Raw genomic sequence first — 22,483 nt, forward strand, 5'->3', positions numbered from 1 at the left:
ATTAAACATGATGATTTGGTATATTATATTACACATTTTCACTTCTTTCATGGAGAGTAGACATTTTATGAGCAGTAATTGAGAAAAATGTGAGTTGGTTTCATGAAACTATTCTCCACATTAAAAAAATACTTGAACTGATATGGTTTTCTTTTAGTTGTTTTATGGAATACCTGGTAAAATATTCTAAACATTTTGCACATTGTTCTTTAGTTTCAGCTCAAATTCTCAAGAGCAACCTTGCAGCAATGGAACAACAAATTGTTCATCTGGAACGTGACATCAAGCAATTCCCCAAAACAGAAAATCAACATGATAAGTTTGTGGAAAAGATGACAATATCCTTTATTTAAGCATTTTATTTGTTAGTTTCTGTGTGTGTGTGTGTGTGTGTGTGTGTGTCTGTGTGTGTGTGTGTGTGTCTATGTGTGTGTGTGTCTGTCTGTCCATCCAAATATCTATTTACCCTGTGGTTAGTTCTAAACTTACCATTCTATTTGCATGGTTTGGATGAATTTGTGTATAGGCTGTTTTTATATTAGCAGCATAAATTTTACTTCATGACATTTTGAATCATAGAGTAGTAGGCAAGGGAACGATTATATAAGAAAAATGCCATTTCTCAAAGAAGAGCTTCATTTGAAGGCCTACAAGATATGCAAGGTAAGTCTTATGAGGTTTGATAAGACCTAAAACAAAACAAAGACTCTCCTTATATAACCAGTTATTTAAAGGAAATGATCAATAAAAGAAATTTTTTTGTCAGAGTTCTTTTTTGTTGTTGTTGTTCTCTTTGTGTATGTGCAGGTATTTTCTGAGGGGACACATACATTTTCAAGGACAATCACAGGGTAACTGATATCAGTAGACTGAAAGGTTATGAAGAATAAAATGGATGCCTGGATGAATGGATAGATGAATTGATCAGTAGATTATGTATTTTAGTAAATTGTAATAACTATCTGTATAACATTAAGCAGTGCCTGCTACATAAATGTTTTAAATCCCTATTTTACATACAGTATATTCATATAAAAATACAGAATTATATGAAAGGAAAACTTGAGAAATGATATTTAGCTTGAACTGTTTAATGTTAAATCTGGTATCTAAAGATAAACTATATTAGAGCTGTTTTTTTTTTTGTTTTTTTTTTTCTATTTTGATTTTCAAAAGTTAAAGCCATATCCTCCTCCTCTGGGTTTAAATAAATATCTTGAACTGCAGATTGATTCACCATTTTATCTCTCTAGAGGGAATAAATACTGTAAATTCTTTATCTGATAATAAGTAAGTTCTTTCAACAACTATATGGCAGTCACCTTGTTTCAAGGTTAAATCTATTGTCTTTTTGTTGCCTCATATACTTTCTTTCCTGCTCAGCTTGGAAGTTATGGTCCTGAACTTGAATTACTTGAGAATGGCAATTTATATTTATGTGAAAAAAAATTTTTTTTTTCATTTTCAGTATTTGGTTCATAAATTAATACTGTATTCTGTGTGGTCCTTTAGTGATGCTGAGTACTTATGTAAATAGGAATATTGGGAACATAAGTTTGTGGGAGATTGGAGGCAGGAAATCCTCAAAAATAACCTTTAATTACATAGCTGCCTACATCGAGATATTTAATATGAAGATTTAACTTTGTTGCTGATTAGATTTTTCTTTCAAATTTGTTACATTTTCTTGTGGTTGGAAACACCGCCTACAGTTTTCACCTTTTGATTTTGTTTCTTGCCTTACATATCTGTATTTAATTCCTGATCCCTTTTTTCTTTTTAACATTTTCTTCTACAGTTGGCATATGGCCACACAACAGCATGCAACATTGAGGAATCTTTGTTGCTCATTTCGAAAAAGAAAAGTAATTTCAAGCCCTCATGAACTTGGCCTGGATTCTATTTTATTTCTCTCTTTATGCAGGTAATTAAGTGCTTTAGAATGAAAATCCAGAGCCTTCTGTATCTGTATGTTACGGATGAATGGTTATTCTTCATTTAAGTGGCACCAAAGTGTGACTGTCTACATGGGGATTGAAAACTATATTAAAATGTATGGAGCTGTTAATTTGGATATTATATTAGAAAAAAAAAAGAAATATATAACAATTTATTTTAGAGAAAAAGTAGACTATTGACTCTATCCTTTGGTTGGAGTTGATTAAAAGCTTCAAATTAATAAATTACAATGGTAAAACTGTACTCAAATTATTCTTGCTTAGGAAGACCCCTTAGACAACCACTGAGAGGTTGGATCTTACAGAGAATGGCAAACAAAAGGTCTAATCATCATATGTATATATGTTATATGAATTTTGGTGCTTACTTAATTTTTTTCTACTCTTTTCGGCAATTTCAAAAGAGAAGGCTATTTCCTTGTGGGATACTTGATTCAGTTTTAAAATTAGAACCATGATCCTATTTTTAGTGTAAGATTCTGTGTAGTGGATGATCTTTCCACTGTTTTTGTACCCTGCCAATAAATTCATTTACTTTAGGTCACTGGCCCTTTAAATTGAGTAACTATAGGCACAAGTATGGGGGTAGTTATCTGTTGAATGAAAGTAGTCTTACCTTTACTTAAACAGTAACCTCTCTATAAGGCCTGTGAGTTCAAAAACTGAATAGCATTGCCACTCTAGACTTTTAGAAGGGATCGGTGCTATAGTTAGCAGCAGTGGCATGATGGCCACAAGGCAGATGAATATGTAGGTTGAATCTTCACCAAATCTCTAGGTTGGTCTAAGTCCCATAGCACCCCATGTTCACTCGTGTTCTTTCACATTATTGATGGAACACTTATAATAATATGCTTGGCTTTACCAAATCATGAAAATACAACAGTGCACAAGGTAGCAAACTTGACTACTATTTGCTGACAGTCTGGCATTTATTCACTTCTCTGTCTTGCTGGCCTAATGGCCAAGATCATGTCCAGCATGTTAATTCTGATATGCCCATCCCAATGTCCAGCACCTAGCAACATGAAGGCATTCAATAAGTATGTATTATATCACAGAATAATATAGCTAGAGACAATGGAGGTCATCTAATCCAAGATACTCCTTTTACTTAATACACCAAAAGGGATATAAGAGTAGTTGGCTGTGCCTGTAGTTATAAAACTTTCCTTCATATATATCTTCACAGGAAGTTGAGTAACTTTGAATCACCTTTTTTAGAGCATGTAAAGTGTAATCAGTTTTAGAAGGGATAGCCCAAATCTTTTAAAAGTAAATGTCAAAAAAAAAAAAAAGGAATGAAACCTCTCCTTTGAATGGAGTAAGCCAGGCTATTTCCTGCCTCCTAAACAATAGTCTGGGGAAGGAAATGGCAACCCACTCCAGTATTCTTGCCTAAAAAATCCCATGGACTGAGGATCCTGGTAGGCTGCAGCCCATGGGGTTGCAAACAGTCAGACACGACTGAGCGACTTCACTTCACTTCAAATAATAGTCAGTGGCTTTAGAAGGAAGCTTATCACATCTGACTCTCTTTCTCTACCCCAAATTGTTTGCTTGTTCTAAATTTTTTTAAGAAGGTGGAAAGAGTAAATGAAGCAAGATTAATTTTGTCAGACTATAAAGCAGAGGGAAATAGAGAAAATTCTCTCATAAATCATAGTAGGGAGGTTCTAGGATGAAAGGGATGGTGTGTATTGGATATAATAGCACCATATATTTTGAAATACACATGCTTCAAAAATCTAGATACCATATCGGGAAATTTGCTGTTGTGATTTTTTTGAAAAAGCAAAGCGCTTTGTATTCTTCATGTCAGTCTGCTCATCATAATAATATTGGAAGTTTTAGGTTCAATTGTTTGGTCAGTGAATTCAAATAGAATCTATATTCTTTTTTTTAGTAAGTTATAAAAATGGTAATGTTCACTCATTAGCTGAATATTTACTATGTATCAGATACTGCTCAATTTTACCCTCTTGAGCCTTTAAAAAATGTCCCTATTCATTAAATGAGTATTTTCCATGTCTGGTGATGAAATTGTTCACAGTTGTCCCTGTGTCACCATGGTGAGCTCAAGTTGTGTCAGGATAACTTCAACAACCCATACAGTTATTTGTCATAGCTTCATTGTTTTAAAGTTATTAGGTTCAGCAGGTCATCCTTTTTTAAGGTGACCAGGAATTTGGTTAGCTGTTTTGGCACCTGTTGCAAAAATTGGTGAGGTGAGGTTCAGAGTCACTGTCGGTTTCAAAGTTTTGAAAAATAACCTATGCTTAGGAGAGGTAAGCAGAGAAGGCAGTGGCACCCCACTCCGGTACTCTTGCCTGTAAAATCCCATGGACGGAGGAGCCTGGTAGGCTGCAGTCCTTGGGGTCGCTATGAGTCAGACACGACTGAGTGACTTCACTTTCAGTTTTCACTTTCATGCATTGGAGAAGGAAATGGCAACCCACTCCAGTACTCTTGCCTGGAGAATCCCAGGGACGGGGGAGCCTTGTAGGCTGCCGTCTATGCGGTCGCACAGAGTCAGACAGGACTAAGCGACTTAGCAGCAGCAGCAGCAGGAGAGGTGAGAGGGAGCACTGTGAGTGGTCTGCTTGTCGATCTTGAGACCCATCTCTTGAACCTGACATTATATGTGGATTCCAAGTTTTTCAGCTTTTGTCTTTTGACCAATCACATGAGTATGAAAGAGTTTTTCTTTCTTTCTTTTAAATCCATGCATCACTTTTACTTACTGCTCCTTGATTTTCCTGTGGGAAAACTCATTGTTAAAAGAGGGCTCCTTAGACTTTAAAATATATGTTGTGGCCCAGTCTTCAACTGTCTAAAAAGCACATTACCCACAGTGTTGACCTTACTGCTTATATCCTGTTGACAAATTTCTTACCACATTTGCTCACATAGATTTTCTCAATGGCAGAGCTGTCTATTGCCCCAAATCAGCTTAGCTTTTTGATTGACTGCTGGCTAAATCATTTCACCAACCAGAGGGCAGGGAGGACTGAGTAGCAGGGTCACCATTAACACATTGACAAGAAGAGCTGACAGAATGTTAATGATATTAACATTCTGTCAGCTCACTATCAACACCTCGCATTTCCTCATAGTAGGAGGGAAAGTCATTTGAAGTGTTTAAAAATCAACTTCTGGAAGAAGCACACTGCCCTAACCAGACAATTCAGAATAGATTTGGGGTCTCTACTGCTCTGCAGCTATGTCAGTTTTTCTTCTGCTCTTCTTTATTAAGAGGATAATTTTTGGAAAGATGAAAAACTCATACAATTATTATTCAACCTCAGCAATATTAGTCACCTTTGAGAACATGCCAGTAACAGGTTTAAGAGAGAGGATGAGTCATACTTTGTAAAGCAAATGCCCATATAAAAAACAAAACACAACAGAAACCTCAACAGAAAGGCTTTTTTCCCCCGGTATGAATGTACTAATCTCGACTGAAAAATCAAGAAAATCAAGAGCTTTAGGCTAGACTAGAGGGAAGTTCACTGATTCAATTGACTGCTGGTCTCAAACTCAGCAAATTTGGAAGTTCAAAGCAAAGCTGGTTTTCATGAGACTGCTCAGGGAAAGAGGGCCCAGGGTTAAAAAAATGAAAGAAAGAAAAAGAGACAGAGTAAGCATGGAAGCATGGTCAGTAATAGGAAAGACTGCTTTTTTAAAAAGGAAGATTGTTAGCATTCTTTGAAGTATGCACTCTTCATCATATTTTGGAAGCTTATTATTATTATTATTATTTTGGTTGCTTCACACAACTTGTAGGATCTTAGTTCCCTCACCAGGAATTGAACCCAGGCCGTTGGCAGTGAAAGCAAAATTTTTTTGGTGTGTGTGTGTGTGTTTTAAACTTCAGTTATTTGCATAGTAATTTGCAATAGAAGGTATAATCACTTAGAGTAATAACAATAAAAATGATAGTAAAATATGAATAATAGCAACTGTTTAGTGAATGCCATGTTTCAGTCACAGTGCTAAGAATATATAGGTGTCTTGTGGCTCAGCTGGTAAAGATTCCGGCTGCAGTGCAGGAGACCGCGGTTCGATCCCTGAGTTGGGAAGATCCCCTGGAGAAGACAAAGGTTACTCTCTCCAGTATTCTGGCCTGGAGAATTCCATGGACTGCATAGTCTTGGGGTCTCAAACAGGACTGAGCAGCTTTCACTTTCACTTTCATACAATCGCAAGTGATCTCCAAGGCAATACTATAGGATAGGTACTATGATCAACCCCATTTTAAATATGTGAGGACTGAGGCTATAGAGGTTCAAAGGTTCAAACGTGTGCAAGATTATGTATGTTTCAAGTCTGGTGTTTAATGAGAACCAGGATTCAAGTAAGCCCTGCTCCTTTAGACTCCAAATCTTGTGTTTGTAACCATGGTATCATACTGCCTCTGGGGTCAGAAAGCTTCATAAATCTGAGATGAAATTCACATTTGTTCACTGTGAATCTGTGTTGCTTCAGAAGAAAAAAAAATATTTTTGAAAAGTTTGCAAATTAATTTAAAAATTAGCTACTCACTTACACCATATCCTCCACAAAGTCTTCCTTAATCATAGCAAACACAATTAATTTCCTTGTCCCCTGTGTTCTCATAGCATTTTAATATTTTGATTATTGTACTTACTGACTTGCCTCTACTCGGCTTGTGTGTATGTGTTTGGTACACAGGGTTATAAAATCTTTTGAGACAGAAATCCTTATTCATATTTGAGTACAACAAACTTAGCACAGTGCTATATAGAAAGTTGTCCTAATGTTTATTTAATATGTTAGAGGTCGTTGTAATAATGACTAATGTTAAATAACATTCTAGCAAGTAAGTAGAAAACAGCTTGTTATCCTGGCATAACTTCAGTTTGACAAAAGGAAAAGGGGTATAACATGTTTCCACTGTTATTCCTTTATGCTTTATGTTTTGATTTAAAATGCAGGTATTAAGAATTATCTCTTTGGCTCTTAGAAATCACATTCTAAGAAACTGTCTCAATGGAGCATATAGTTTTTCAGATCAGTCAGCTCCAAAATTTTCTATTTGAAATGTCTTGCTTTTTTGAATGGCAGCCTGAAATTACCATGAGCTCCATTTTTCAAACTTTGTTTAGGGAATTGATAGACATTTGGTGCATGATGCTAATAGTGAGAAAAGAGCATATTGCTTAATTAAAGAATGCTTAAACCCTTTCAGCCCATTAGAGACCCATCTGGGAAAAGATATTGTAGATCTCTGGATATCTTTGAATATCGATGGATATTGTAGCCATCGTTTGTTTCTTTTTGCTTTTATTTGAAATTTACTAAAACTATTTTCAATTATGAAAGGCATGCATGGTATGTTGAATGTACACAGTTTATAGGCAATGTTGGTGACACTAGTATGAGTCAATTAATGTACTCATGCAGCAATATCTCAATCAGGTACTATTTGAATATTGTAGACAGATATATTAGTGTCTTTTTCTGTATTAGATGTCTGTTCAGTTATTTCTAGTTAGAATCTTTTTGAGGTAACTTTTGAATATTATAGCAAGTAAACTTAGCTTTTCATTGAACAGCACCTGTTCTTTTCTTCTGGTTTTAAACTTTGAGATATGGGAAGTGAATTAGCTTTATAAGGTAGAAATAAAAAATATGCTTGAAAAGAAAGCAAGTAAGTAAACGTGTAATAATACTCTCCTTTGTTTTGCAAAGGTGAAATAGGGTAATTATTTATTATTGTCCCAATTCATTACTGAAGTTAGAAATGGAAAGCTATACATAACAAACATAACTGAACTTTTTCAGCTGAAATCTTGATGATGGATATATAGATACCACATATCCATCCATCCATACACATACATAAGACAAGCATTTAAAATTAGAATCAACTTGAGAGGATTACATTTCAGCTACTCCTTTAAAGCTAAGGCACTCATTCATGGTGAGAACTGAAAAGGAATAAAAAATTTAAGAATAAACTATAGAAAAGCTTTCCCAAGGTCATCAGTGAGAAGGAGAATATTACCTAGTCACCTGTTGATGTTGGTGTAAGAAATGTCATGAGTAACCGAGTTGCAAGAGGTTCAAGTCCCAACTCCTCTTTATCAAAAGCAAACATTTAGTTAAGCATTTTTCATATCAGCTAAGGCATTATCAAATTTGTGTTCAGCAACTCTGCTCAATTACTCATTTCCAGATTTCTATATTATTGTCCTGACTCCAAACCTGCTGCTGCCACTAAGTCACCTCAGTCGTGTCCGACTCCGTGCGACCCCACAGATGGCAGCCCACCGGGCTCCCCCATCCCTGGGATTCTCCAGGCAAGAACACTGGAGTGGGTTGCCATTTCCTTCTCCAATGCATGAAAGTGAAAAGTGAAAGTGAAGTCACTCAGTCGCGTCCGACTCTTCGTGACCCCGTGGACTGCAGCCTACCAGGCTCCTGCGGACTCCCATCCTAAAGAGAGCCAGTTTCATTTTGCACACTCTTGAGTCCGCTCTCCATCCACTTTATTTACCCCATATATATAAAAGTACTTTTGAACTTTAGTGTGCTGTACAAATGCAAAGCATTTTTTATTAATCCATTTGAGTGAAAAGACATTTGGATGTGTATCAATAAACCTAAGTTTTAGCCATGGTCTTTGTAAACTTAGGAAAGACATTCTGTTTCCCCATTTGTAAAGCTAAAAGAATAATACTTGCTTTGCCCACCTCATATATGTTGTTATTAGGACTAGGTATAGTAATGACTTTGAACATGCTTTGTAAAATTAAGAAAACATATACAATGTTAATGACCATTCTGCTCTAAACCTCACAAATGGGAAATAATTTCTTTTCCCCAAGGAAAATATTCTTTCTAAACAACTATGATCTGCTTTTGTCCACCTTCATTTTATCAAAGTCGTGTTTATGTGTTTGTGTGTGTGTGTTAAGACTGAAAGAGAAAAGTACATTCATGCAGTAAGTGCCTATGGAAGAAGCAGAAAGCTTTCACTTCATTATTCTGGGAGTATCCAGATGTTTGGGATTAAGCAAATGCCTGTCTTTTTCACTTGGACTTCCCTGGTGGCTCAGAGGGTGAAGAATTTGCCTGCAATGCAGGAGACCCTGGTTTGATCCCTCAGTCGGGAAAATCCATTAAAGGAGGAAATGGCAATCCACTGCAGTATCCTTGCCTGGAAAATTCCATGAGCAGAGGAGCCTGGCAAGCTACAGTCCATGGGGTCGCAAAGAGTCAGACACAACTGAGTGACTTTTACTGTCTTTTTCACTTAGGTATAAGAGAGAAAGAAGCAACAAATGGAATTTGAAGATACTTGCATACTCAATGAAAGGCAATATTCTAAATGTTAGGACACCTATAAAGTAAAATGCAGCTATGTTTAATGCTTTCAAAAAGGCACGTAGTCAGGGAGGTACAAGAAGTAGAAGATAGCAACAAATAATCCAAGCTGATTTCATTTTAAATGAGTGTAGTGCAGGCTGAAAATCCAATAGGCCATTTCAATATTTCTTCCTCTCTTTTTCCTGTAGTGAGACAGCATTCCAGCTTTGATCACAGTTGGAAATTCACATGGCAGCTTTATTGTTTTGTTTAAAATGTATTCTCAAGCCAAGCAATAGACCCAAATGAGAAGTTAAGTATGGAAATACATTCCAAAGCCAAATGGAAATGACTTGTATATTATTCTTTGTTTTGCATTAACTATCTCCCTCAACGCAGATGATTAAGAACCGAATGTGCCAACAATTTTTCTAGGTTCAAAAATAAGTTTCCTTCCATGTTTTTATCAGTCAATCAACATCTATTCTTAAACAGCTACTCCAGAACCTAGCACTATTAGTTACCACGGGTCTGAAGTATAAAATGAAGTAGAAAACATGCATTGCTCTAAAGAAGCTTAACATTTAGTTAAGAGCATGTATATGAGAAATAAAGCATTCAAAGGATGGTGTTTTATAAAGTTTAATTGGGTGACACTGTTTTCCGAACCAAACTCGGATTTGCTTGCCCACATACAAAAAGCCAATCTACTGCCCCTGGGTTGTGGTGAAGGAGAGTGCAACATTTATTGAAGGGCACTAGACAAGAAATCTGGGGCAGGTAATGCTCACAACACTGGAACTGCCCGATGGGTTTCAGGAGAGCATTGTTAAAGGCCAGGTGAGGGACTGAGATCACAGGGTATGTGATTAACTCATGCACAATTTGCTGATTGGTTGATGGTGAGGTAATATGGCTATGTCACAGGGGTTAACATAGCAATCCTCCTGCCCTAGTAGGTCTGGAGACCTAAGTGCTCATGGTCATCAAGTAGTTAACCTCTTCCATTTTGTAAGGGTTTTTAGAATCTGTAAAACAACTCAGGAAATGTGCCTCAGATACTGTTATCTTTTTCAGGGAGAAACTGAAGATTCTGGGACTGCCATGTGATTGATTTACTATTTAAACTCTTACCAGTTCTCCTGGCCCAATTACTATTTTTGTTGCTATATGGTCACATCCTTTCAATCATTCATTCTTGAGCCACGCTGTTGTGACTCATGGGAGGCCTGGGAAACTTATAGCTTTTCTACAAACAGGAGGCAGGCAGAGGACATTGGGGGTGAGGGGAGGTCTGTAACTGGAAGGCCCCATAAGGTCCTGCTTGTTTACAACATTGGTTTAAAATGTATTAAGAATTCACCAGATAGGGAAGGTTGTGGTTTGGAGCAGCTTCGTGGAGGAGATAAGACTCAACTCCTGCTGCAACATAAGCTCTCTGTGTGCAGAAAGTTTACTGTGTTGGTTCTGTGTTGGTCATCTTTTGTACTCCCAGGGGCCTGGCATGTAGTAGGGCTCCATACATATCTGGTGAATGAATGAATGCATGATTTGCCTCTGCTGACATTTTATTTCAAGGATGTTAGAATATTTTGTAGAGGTAATAGTTAAAAATATTTTGCTACATCCTCTCATAGGTCACCCAAAATGTAATTCTGTTTGACTTTGAAATTCATTTAATGTCTATTTAAACAACCCCTCCCAAATCCCCACACTAGTTGTATCTGATTAGATAAATATGAAAATGATTTGCACTCTCCCATAATGGACTATGTGCAGATATTCTAGGGTTGGATGGAAAGAGAGTCAGAGTTTAAGATTTGAAGTGATCAACTAAACATTATAGGCCTTATTATATTTACAAATAGAATTGTTTTTATTACTAAACTTTATTTTGTTCAATGAGCCCTGAACCCTGTATTATAAAATTAAATAGCTTAAATTCATATTTTATGTTGAAAATAATCAGTTATAGGCATCGAGAGGCCATATGATGGGAATATATGTTTGGTTATTTAACATATCTGCCTCCATATTCAGATAACAGTACATAATTGACACAAAATTTGCCGTCTGCTCTCCTTTTTGTATACAAAAGATTGTATCTCCCTTTTGCCCATATGTGTATTGTCATTCTTTTAATGCCTGCTTGTGCCTTGTGAACAAGCAGTAGGTCTGTGAGGTATATAAAAATAACTAGACCTTTTATTTCAGAACTTATAAGTTTATAAACAAAATGAACAATATACTCATAAGACAATATGAGTAAGATAAATGCAATATAAAATGAAAAAAATTGCTCTTTAAAATAAATCCCAGTTAATTCATAAAGATTTCCACTCTGTATAGTGTTCACATCCATCATCTTAATAATTGAGACCACTTCTGACCAGACCACTTCTGACTGAAAACTTGGGGGGAGGGTTCATGGAGAGTTATACCAGCAAAGTTAGCAACAAAGACTCAATCTGTAAAGACACAAAATGTGTCAAAAGAATATAAAATACACATTTGGCCCAGAGTAGTGAAAATTAGTTGTAATTCCTAGTTGTAGGAAAATGAGTAAAAACTCAATTTCCAAAAAATCAAGAATGCTGATCTGAAGAGGTTGAACAGTATTTGGTGGGTTGTAAGAGCAGCCTTCCTCTTCACTTTCTGCCATAAGGGTGGTAACATCTGCATATCTGAGGTTATTGATATTTCTCTCGGCAATCTTGATTCCAGCTTGTGCTTCTTCCAGCCCAGCATTTCTCATGATGTACTCTGCATATATGGCAGAAAGTGAAGAGGAACTAAAAATCCTCTTGATGAAAGTGAAAGAGGAGAGTAAAAAAGTTCGCTTAAAGCTTAACATTCAGAAAACTAAGATCATGGCATCTGGTCCCATCACTCCATGGGAAATAGATGGGGAAACAGTGGCTGACTTTATTTTTTGGGGGCTCCAAAGTCACTGCAGATGGTGATTGCAGCCATGAAATTAAAAGACCCTTACTCCTTGGATGGAAAGTTATGACCAACCTAGACAGCATATTAAAAAGCAGAGACATCACTTTGCCAACAAAGGTCCATCTAGTCAAGGCTATGGTTTTTCCAGTGGTCATGTATGGATGTGAGAGTTGGACTGTAAAGAAAGCTGAGCACCGAAAAATTGATGCTTTTGAACTGTGGTGTTGGAGAAGACTCTTGAGAGTCCCTTGGACTGCAAGGAGATCCAACCAGTCCATCCTGAAGGAGATCAGTCCTGGGTGTTCACTGAAAGGACTGATGCTGAAGCTGAAACTCCAATACTTTGGCCACCTGATGTGAAGAGTTGACTCACTTGAAAAGTCTTGATGCTGGGAGGGATTGGGGGCAGGAGGAGAGGGGGACAAAAGAGGGTGAGATGGCTGGATGGCATCACCGACTCGATGGACACGAGTTTGAGTAAACTCCGGGAGTTGGTGATGGACAGGGAGGCCTGGCATGCTGTAATTCAAGGGGTCGAAAGAGTCGAACACGACTGAGTGACTGAACTGAGCTGAAGAGGAGCCTGGGGGACTGCAGGCCATGGGGTCACAAAGAGTCAGACATGACTGAGTGACTTCACTTTCACTTTTCACTTTCATGCATTGGAGAAGGAAATGGCAACCCACTCCAGTGTTCTTGCCTGGAGAATCCCAGGGATGGGGGATCCTGCTGAGCTGCCCTCTATGGGGTCTCATGGAGTCGGACTTGACTGAAGCGACTTAGCAGCAGCAGCAAAGAGCTGAAAGATAAATACCTTTAGTTATATTTCTCCCTGTTTCCAGTTGCCACATGGTATTTGCTAAAATGATGTGATAACTTGGCACTTGCCAACTATTGACCAAGTAACGGCTAAAGTCAGAATTGTTTCCAGTATTAGAAAGATTGTGTACATGTCTATCTAATGGGGCAGATGAATTTTTTTCACATTCAGTTTAACTACTCTCTAATTTGGATTTGTAATACAGCAATAAAAAGCTTACATTTGTATAATATTATTATTTTATATCTTAAAATTTTCTTTTATTTTTTTCATGTCTTTCCTGACATATTTCATAACAAAAGCTGTTATATTGTCTCGCACCCGGTTGATGTTTTCGAGGATTTATTCATTCCACAAATATTTACTTAGCGATTCTTGCTATGTTCCAGTCATTGTCCTAGATACTTGTAATAATAAGACATGACATAACCTCAGGGAGGTCTTAGTGTCCTGGAAGAGATATACATTAAATAACTCCTCAAGCAACCATGGCAAGTGACATAAAAGAGATTTATAATGCTATACCAGTCAGCAACCTAGTTAGGGAGAGCTCTCTTGAGAAGGTGATGCTTGAACTGAGATGTGAAGGATGGATAAGAAGTCATGGAAGAGTCAAAGATGAACTTTTACTTTTGCCTGTTTATCTGCAGGTGTTAAAAATATTTGACAGCTTGGTACCTTGATGATTTGGTCCTTAGTAATTCTAATACATCTAGTTTCTTGTCCATGGTCTTGCTGGATTTGTACTTCTAGTGGAGTTTTAAAGTTGGAGAGTTAGAAATCTCTCAAATGGAACCAAATACTGAAGACATTTTATATTTCAGGAACTTTTAACTTTTTCTCCCAAAGTTCCTTTTAATATTGGCTAGGGATTGAATGTGGGTATTTTTGAAAAGCTGTGTCAGATTCAGTGGAAAAACCTAAAGCTCTACTAACCTTGTGGGAGCTAGAATTTTTTAGCTAAAGAGGTTTGAATAGATTTAGGTATTTATCCAAACCAAACTTTCAAACCACCAGAGATTTGCCCATTACTCATTTACCTAGAGCTTAACTACAGTGGTTTCCATTTTCAACATTTACTTTTTTTATTTAAACAGCTTAATCGAGAGCTATAAAAACACTGGATCAGTCTTTTCAAATAAAAATGAAATGCAGCTGCCATGGGTTAGTCTTACAGAAGAAATTCTGCTGCCTGAAGGAGGTTTAGGTGTTAAAATGATGTTTTTTAATTACCAAAAGATCTAGTTTGGATTGTAAGGTCATCTCTTTCAATTATAAGTTTATAAAAACTTGGCAGTTCTTTTGGTTTGAGTCTTGTGTGGGCAGCATATGTGTGTGCGTGTGCATGTGTGTGAAATACCAAAAGAGTAATGAGATTAACATTAATATGGTAATTAAAGATTTGTTTATTAACTCAACTATACATTGTCACACTACAAATGGGGCATATTGCTTCACTGTTTTTCTCCGCATCATTTATATGTTGTTCTTTATCTTTTTCATAACATAAAATGCTAAGATGTGCTTAGGTTAATAATTATACTACTGATCTAAAAGTCTTTAGATTTATGACTTTTACCTATTTTCCTCTTAGGAAGTCATTGTTTTTCATTTAAATATTGTTAAAAAATAAAGTGTTTTAATAATCATTTTCTTTAGAGGAAATAAAAGTATCAACTTTCAGTAAATTAGCCTGAACCCAGAAAATCAGGGAAATGAAATGACTCAGTTCAAAGTTATGCAATTAAATACATTTTAAGTACAAAGGAATTATATTAGGTAATCTCAAATGTGTTTTTCAGCTCTAAAACCTTCTTATATTCTTAATCTAATATAGTCTATCCATCCTTGTTCCACTCAAACATTAAATGCATAAATGTTGGATTAATTTTCTCTCTGATTGTTTTTACCAGTATTGATCATTTTAATATAATGTTATAACATTTTTACTGATAACAAAGTCATCTGTTCATTCAGGGAATATCTATCAAATGCCTACTATATAGCAAACTCTCTTTTTTTCAGTGATGAGAAACTTAAAAAATATTTATACATATATATATATATATATGTATCTTTGAGCATATATTCTTTGAGCATAGTCTTTGAGCATATATTCTAGTGCAGTAGACAGTCAGAAAATGAATTTGTAATATAATACCAGACATCAATGTGATGAGAAAAGTAAAGATGGGCAAAAGGATTAAGAATGATTTTTTTTTTTAATTTAGAAAAAGGAGGGAACTTTATAAAGTAGTGACATTTAAACAGAGATTTGAATCAAATGAGGAGATGAAGTTTGTGAATAAATGAAAGAACTTTCCATGCGGAAGGGACAACTAATGTTGTAAGTTTCTAAGGTGTAAACATGAGCATGCTTAAAGCATCTAAGTGTTGGGCAGTTTCTTCTACCCTTCTAGTTTTTCTGGCTGGTCTAAGAATTAAATTAACATGAGATATAATAGATTAATAGGAGAAAAATCAAACAAAAGTCTAGTAACATGTATCCATGGGAGAAACTGAAGAAAACTGAGTAACTGTCCGAAATGGCCAAGGCCCTCACCTTAAATACCATCTTCAGCTAAAGACAAAAGATCATATTGGGGATAGTGGTGTAGAACTTCAATGGGAAGGAAGGCACTTGACATGGAATTGGAAAAGGCAATGTGTTGTAAACAAATGTTTGCTGGGCCAAGCAGAGAGGGTAGGACACAGAGGAATTTTAACCAACAGCCTTAGCTAGGTTCCTCGCTGTCTACATACCTAGTTCATACTTTAGTTATCTATAGTGATAGCTCCCTGCCTGGAACACATCCTCTATGTTCTAAAGGCAGTTAGGGGAAAGGTCAAAGATTCTTCCTAAGTCTTCCTTGATTGTTTTCAGCTCAGAATAATCCATCCACTTGCTAGAGAGATATTTGAGGGTGACAAAATTTTCCCCCACACAAGGAATAGCAAGAATGTCATTGTGGCTGCTTTGTAGTGTGGGTTAGTGAAAGTCAAAAGGAGAAAGGGTAGTGAAGACCTTATTGTATGAAAGGAAAGCCATTTGAGGATTGAAAAGAGTTGAATGACTGTTACAGGGATGAGGGAGACTGGATGAGGTAGAAGGAAGGTTGTGGCAGTGGTGAATCAAGAGTTTGGTTTCCTGTTCAATTTGAGACACTGTTAGGCAAACAACTGGAGATGCAAAGCCTAGAAGGTTTGAACATTTGAGACCCAACTATAGGGAAAGACCCAAACTGGAGATAAAAGTTTAGAAACCATAAGCACTTAAATGGTGTTTAAAGCCATTAGACTAAATGAGGTTGCCTAGAGAGTACAGATAGAGAAATCCAAAGACTAAGGTCTGGGCTACTCCACCAATAAGAAATTAAGATTAGAAGTTTAACAAAGGCATTGGAAAAAATAAAAGATACAGCTAGTGTGGCAGGAGGTAACCAGAAAACTGTACTGGCCTGGAAGTCAAATAACGAAATTGTTTGAAGATGGATCCTGTTACTGGGCCCATTTGTTCTATGCATTGATTAAAAAAGTATTGTTGTGACTTCATTTAATTAACATTTGTTAAGTAGGGCCCCAGGCCAGTTCAACAAAAGATGACAAGGAAAGTTTCTTACTCTGTGGATCTGGAGGAATTTCACAGCAGGGTCTCAAGGGGCCCTATGGGGAGGTTCAAGCAGGGTTCAGGCAGAGGGAGAGTGCAAGACCTGGGGCACATGCCTTTATTAGGCTCCACGGGTGGAATGCCTTGAAGTTCCTGGGCTAAGGCCATATTAGTCGACTCAAAGAGAGTTGTATGGGGGGGGGGGGGGGTTGTTAAGCCCTTCAGGGATCTTATCTACTGACACACTAGAGGAAGGCCCTAGGAGGTGGGAAGAGACTTGCTTACATTGGCTGCAGGGGACATTGTATCAGGAACTTATATTTGATTGTGACTCTGCAGGCTGTTATTCAGCAGGGACTAGTGTTACCAAACCACCTATGGGTCTGCTCTCCCACCGTGTAGCAAAGCCAGTTTACTGAAGTACAGCATTTATTGCAGGCAGTAAGCAAGGAATACAAGTGGCTCTTGCTCAGAAGACCCAAATTGCCAGATGATTTTCAGGGAAAGGCTTTTAACAACAACATTTGTGGTGAGGGTTGCAAGGGACATGACTTTCTTCTGATTGGTTGGTGGTGAGATAACAGGGGTGGTGTTTCTGGAATCTTAATCATCAGCCTTCTGGTTCCAACCAGTCTGAGGTCTTATGTGTGCTTGTGGTCATCATGTGGTTACCATCCTCCACCTAGCTTGGCAGGGGAGGAGGGTCATGTAGGTCTATCCCTTGAGGGACTGGGACTCTGTTTTATTCACTAAACTATTGTCTCTTTTTGTTGTTGTTATTGATCTTTTGTAAATTTGTTTCTTTTAATTGGAGGCTAGTTACTTTACAGTATTGTAGTAATTTTTGCCATACATTCACATGAATCAGCCGTGGGTGAACATGTGTCCCCTTCCTGAACCCCCTTCTCACCTCCCTCCTCATCCCATCCCTCTGGGTGTTTCTTGACTGCCTTCCCTTTGTTTCTGCATTACCTCACTTATGTAATTAGTAGCTGCTTGAGTCTGATCTTTAGAACTCAGGGGAGGTCTAGGAGACTAAAGGCTTTTTAGCAAACAAGAAACCACTTACACATAGGGGCTTTTTACCTGGGAGGGTTCCACGGGGTCCTGCTTGGTTTCAGTTCCCGCTTTTCTTTGATACTTCTCAGTCCTGAGGGGGCCGGGCTACAGGATTAAAAAGAGAATAAAGTTTTAGGAAAGAGGTTAATCATAAACTCTGGAGGGGAGCTTGCTTTCAGAGGGTCTTGGTTTCACTAGTGTCAATTCAAGGCCCCTGCATGCCACTTGGTTACGTTTAATGGATGCTGAGGCAGCAACAACATGCAGTAGTTTAACTAAACTCTTCACCAGTATTATGTGTAAGTCATTGAACTCAGCAGAGAGGAACTAGTGACTTCGGAACCCTCTAAATATTTTATTGACAAAATATAGACTCATATCATGCATTTCTTCTTTTACTTCACTGTTTGTTCGCATAGCACACAGAGTTATGTTAGATATTTTTTCTTCTATTGTAGCTGACTGTATTTCCAGATCAATCAAAATGTCCCCATTAGGTTGTCAGTTAAGTCACAAATAATTGCCATGAGCCATTGATTTCATGTTTTTAGAATCCTCTGCATTAAAGGCTATCAAGTGCTTTGAACAAGTATTAAGTGAAATATCAATTATCTGGAATTCCAGTAGCATATACCCCTTTGTAAATTGCTAGAATTATACCTGTTTTGTTTTGGGGTCGTTATTGTTGTTTTTGTTTTGTTTTGGTTGTTTTTTTTTTCAAAAGAGTAGCCTTCTGAAGTTCATTATTATGTGGAACACCAGCCATGTGCTAGGCATTTCATTAGGCACAGTAACTATACTCTTATGACTGCCTTCCTAAACAGTGTTCCAACTCTAATTGAACCTTATCCATGTGATCTTGGATTCTCAGTTCCCGTGAAGTGCTTTAGAATTATTTGTCCTGATGATGCAGTATTATATCTGTCCATCCTAACATAGGTCTGAAACTCTATTTCATATCTTGTTTTAAAAATATCACATTGGTGTTCCTGAGGCCCAGAGGATTGCCCTCTTATATGTGAATATATGCGTGAATGTGTGGATATAGGATTGTATCTTTCTCACCTTTCTCTTTCGTTCAGTCTCTCTAAGTGTATGTGTTTCTCACAGAAATACTCATGCACAGACACACTCCCAGACACACATGGACCATGCCGTGCATTGTTTGAGGACACCATAGTGAAGCAAAAGTGCCCCTTTCCTGCCCCTGCATGTGCACACATATGTCCCCAAGCCTTTGATGTCATCAAGGCAATATGGTCAGTCAGGATGCACACATACATCTTAGAGAAGTTCCATGGCTTCCAGGGCTATATTTCTGATGGTCCTCCTCACTGTCTACTCTCTAGGAATTCGGGGATGGTCTGTTGGGCTTCCCTGGTGTCTCTTTAGAACAGACTTTACTCTCTGTCATCAGTCTGTAGCCTATGTTATTGCTCTTTATTTCCGCAAGAGTTATTTGACTATTATTTTTGTTTCAGTTCCTCAGCAATCCAAATCAGTACAGAATAAGAATATCAAGGCTGGAGGCCACTGACAGTCATGGAGACAAAATACACTCAAAACATGCTCTTCTTTCTTAATAGAAAACTGAGCCTAGACAGGAATGGTACTTTAATAATCTCAATCTGCATGCACAATGATGAAGAAATGGTGGGGACTGAAAATAGCAGCATCAGTTAAGAAAATCAAATATTTCTTACGTGCCAGGTACTATGCTGGGCCTTTCCAGTGGAGAGCTTATGAGACAGACAAGGTCCCTGTTTTCATGAGCTTAAATTTTAGTTGGGGTGGATTGGGGATTCAGTACTACATAGCATTAAGTGCTACTGGAGGGAGATGTAGCAGTTACATGGTCATGGCAGGAGTACTACTTTATGTTGGGAGGGTAGAAAGGGCTTTTTTTTCAAGGTAACATTTGAACCAAGACAAAAATCTTGGTTAAAGCATTTCGGGTTGGGAGAAGAATTTGTTCAAAATTATGAAAATGGAAATGAGTTTAGTATGTTCAAGGAATAGAAAGGCGGTTGATTTGGTTGCTGTGTGGTTAACAAAGGGGAGATTAATATAAGATGAAAACTGAGAAACAAGCAAGAAACAGATCATGTTGGTCTTATTCACCAGGGTAAGTGTTGGAACATATTATTATTGCTATTAAGTTGAGTTAAATAGCCAGTTCTCCAAATGAGTTACTGTTTAGGATGAATCCTAGGTCAGTGCTAGGGATCTCATATAGAATAAGTCATAGTGTGTGCGCGAATGTGTGCTAACTCACTTCAATCATGTCTGACTCTTTGCAACCCCATGAACTGTAACCTGCCAGGCTCCTCTGTCAATGGAATTCTCTAGGCAAGAATACTGGAACAGGTTGCCATTTCCTACTCCAGGGAATCTTCCCGACCCAGGGATCGAACCCACGTCTCTTACATATCCTGCATTGGCAGCTGGGTTCTTTACGATTAGCACCACCTGGGAAGCCCAGAAGTCATCGTTCTTGCCCCCAAAGTAGTCTACAGTATACATAGTATATTCTTTTGATTAAAAAAATACGATTCTTTTGAATCATGCCCACAACTTTGGAAGAACCAGTATTGACTATTTTCTTTTTTGTTTTATACAAATTATTTCATCTCATAAGCATTTATTTTGATGTTGGACTTGAAGTTGCAAGTTTCATCCACTCTAAGTTTAGCCAGTATTATCTTTATGTGCAATGCCTTATAATTAGCACAATGACTGTCATCATCCTTACTGGAACACTGCCAGGACATCTGGCACCATATTTAACATAAAGCAGCTATGCTGTCTCCCTCCATACAAATGATCCATTGGTGGTTGGCTATGTTGTAACTTCTCCACTTATGTAATTCTCTGCTATAATTTAATTTGTTGAGTGGGAGAAAATGCAAACATTTAGGGGAAAAAAAAAAACATAGCACATCAAGCCTTTATCCTGATAAAGTATGTCACATCTTAATCTGTGTTGTTTCACTAAAGTATCAAACCAAAAGATATTGTAACTATAGTTTTTACTTTTTTACTCTTGGTAGGAATTTTTTTCATCCACGCACACTTTTAATTGCCAAATCTATTTTTGCTTTACCTTTAAAGAAAAATCACTGCACTTTGCTGTATTTGTCAAAAATGACAGGCTAATTCTTTGACTCAAAACAGTGTACATGAAATGTGATTTTTGTTGCTTTTCTGAAATATAGCACAGCTTGTTTTTTGAAACCTCCTTTGCTGTGGTTTAAGATTCCCATGGCATAGAACAAATTGCTTATTTTGAGGTTGCAAAATATAGCTAATCTTCAAGAATAAGCTTTCTAATATCTGCTATCAAACCAAGAAATGATGTGTTGCGCCGGAAACATGCACGTGTAAAAGAAATTATTTTCTTACACAGGATGCTGCCTCTTGGACTGTGCATAGAGTTGATTTGTAATATAAATTAACTCTCCAACTATCGATTGTTCCATCTGACTTGGACACATTAAAGCTCTGTAAAGAGGTTTGGAGATATCAATAATCAGAATGCTGTGTATGAAATGTAATGGGGTGCGTCAGCTGGATCTGAGTGAGATATTGCAGGAAATGTTACTCAGCATTACCATCTGTCACCTATTCTTTTTGCATAATATTTTAATCCATTAAAATGTTTCTTTTTCTTTCTTTTAAAAAATTAACCTACTTCGGTTATAGCAAAAACCCTAAGAGATAGTCTCTGACCACTGACCTTTGCAGTGTCCTTGTTTTTTTTTTTTTCTCTTTCCTAACTTTTTTTTTCTTTGTCTTGGTGGCCTCATTAAGATGAAGAATGACAATCTCTAGAAATAGAACATGCCAGGCTCCTGGGTGCACTGCTAACAAGTAGTAAGTCCCATTAACTTCTTAACTGCTCAGATAAGAACTAAATTTGGCCATGAGATATTGTTTCTGAAACTGCTTGTTCTCAGGAGCTGTGATTGAATGAACTTAGAACTTGCTTTCACTAAGTGAAATGGAAAACTCATGTCACCGTGTGTCAGTTCCTGCTTAGTGGATAAGATATTCCCTGGGGTATAAATTAGGCACTTTACATAAATAACTCTTTCAGGGCACCTGGACCCCATTGATTTCCTTGTGACCTTAGTGTGTGAAAGAGTGTCCCTGTGACTTAAAAGACTTGCTGTAGAGCCAAACTGTCCAACTTTGACCACCCCCCACCTTGCTACCCCCGCAAATAGTATACTCACCTAGGAGGGTCTGGTCAAAAGGGTGTCCTCCCTCTAATGAGAAAGGGAGCTGTTTGTACTCCCTTGCCTTGCTGCTGTCAGGCCACTAAACGAAAGGAACTTGCAAGTTGTTTGGAGCCATTTACCAAATGAACCACTGTGGCCTGAAAAAGTTAAAACGGTGTTAAGTATGGCAATTTACCATAGTCAAAGAGTTCCAGTAGAAGATATGCAAGTTCTGATTTCTAGCCAATTTGTGTTTGTTCAGTGTAGCTCATGGCATCTCCCTGGGTTATTTTGAGTCACCTACTCTTCTAGTCCTCCCCTCGTTATTAATTTGTAAAGTGAAACAAATTACTGACCCTTGAATTATGCTATTATACATGCTTGAGTAATTTCATTTCATTTACAAAGAACTTCATTTTACTTATTTACTATTTACAGTCTACCTACTTCCAGAACAATGTGCACTGGCTTTTTAAAAACTCTTTCTAATTCCAATCAAGTATTTTTTCAAGGGCTATTCTGAATAAGACTTATGTCA

General features: G+C 37.4%; 1 protein-coding gene across 2 annotated transcripts in view; it reads left to right on the top strand.

Annotated features, from left to right (window-relative positions):
* The window catches only part of DIAPH2 (diaphanous related formin 2), a 969,789-nt gene that overhangs the window by 625,140 nt on the left and 322,166 nt on the right, over positions 1–22,483 (top strand). For both annotated transcript variants that reach the window (XM_065914818.1, XM_065914819.1), the window contains one exon: positions 214–338. In XM_065914818.1, coding sequence (XP_065770890.1) covers positions 214–338 — 125 coding nt within the window. The remainder of the gene's footprint in view (positions 1–213; positions 339–22,483) is intronic.

Source organism: Muntiacus reevesi, chromosome X, assembly GCF_963930625.1.
Source record: "Muntiacus reevesi chromosome X, mMunRee1.1, whole genome shotgun sequence".
Classification (NCBI taxonomy): Eukaryota; Metazoa; Chordata; class Mammalia; order Artiodactyla; family Cervidae; genus Muntiacus; species Muntiacus reevesi.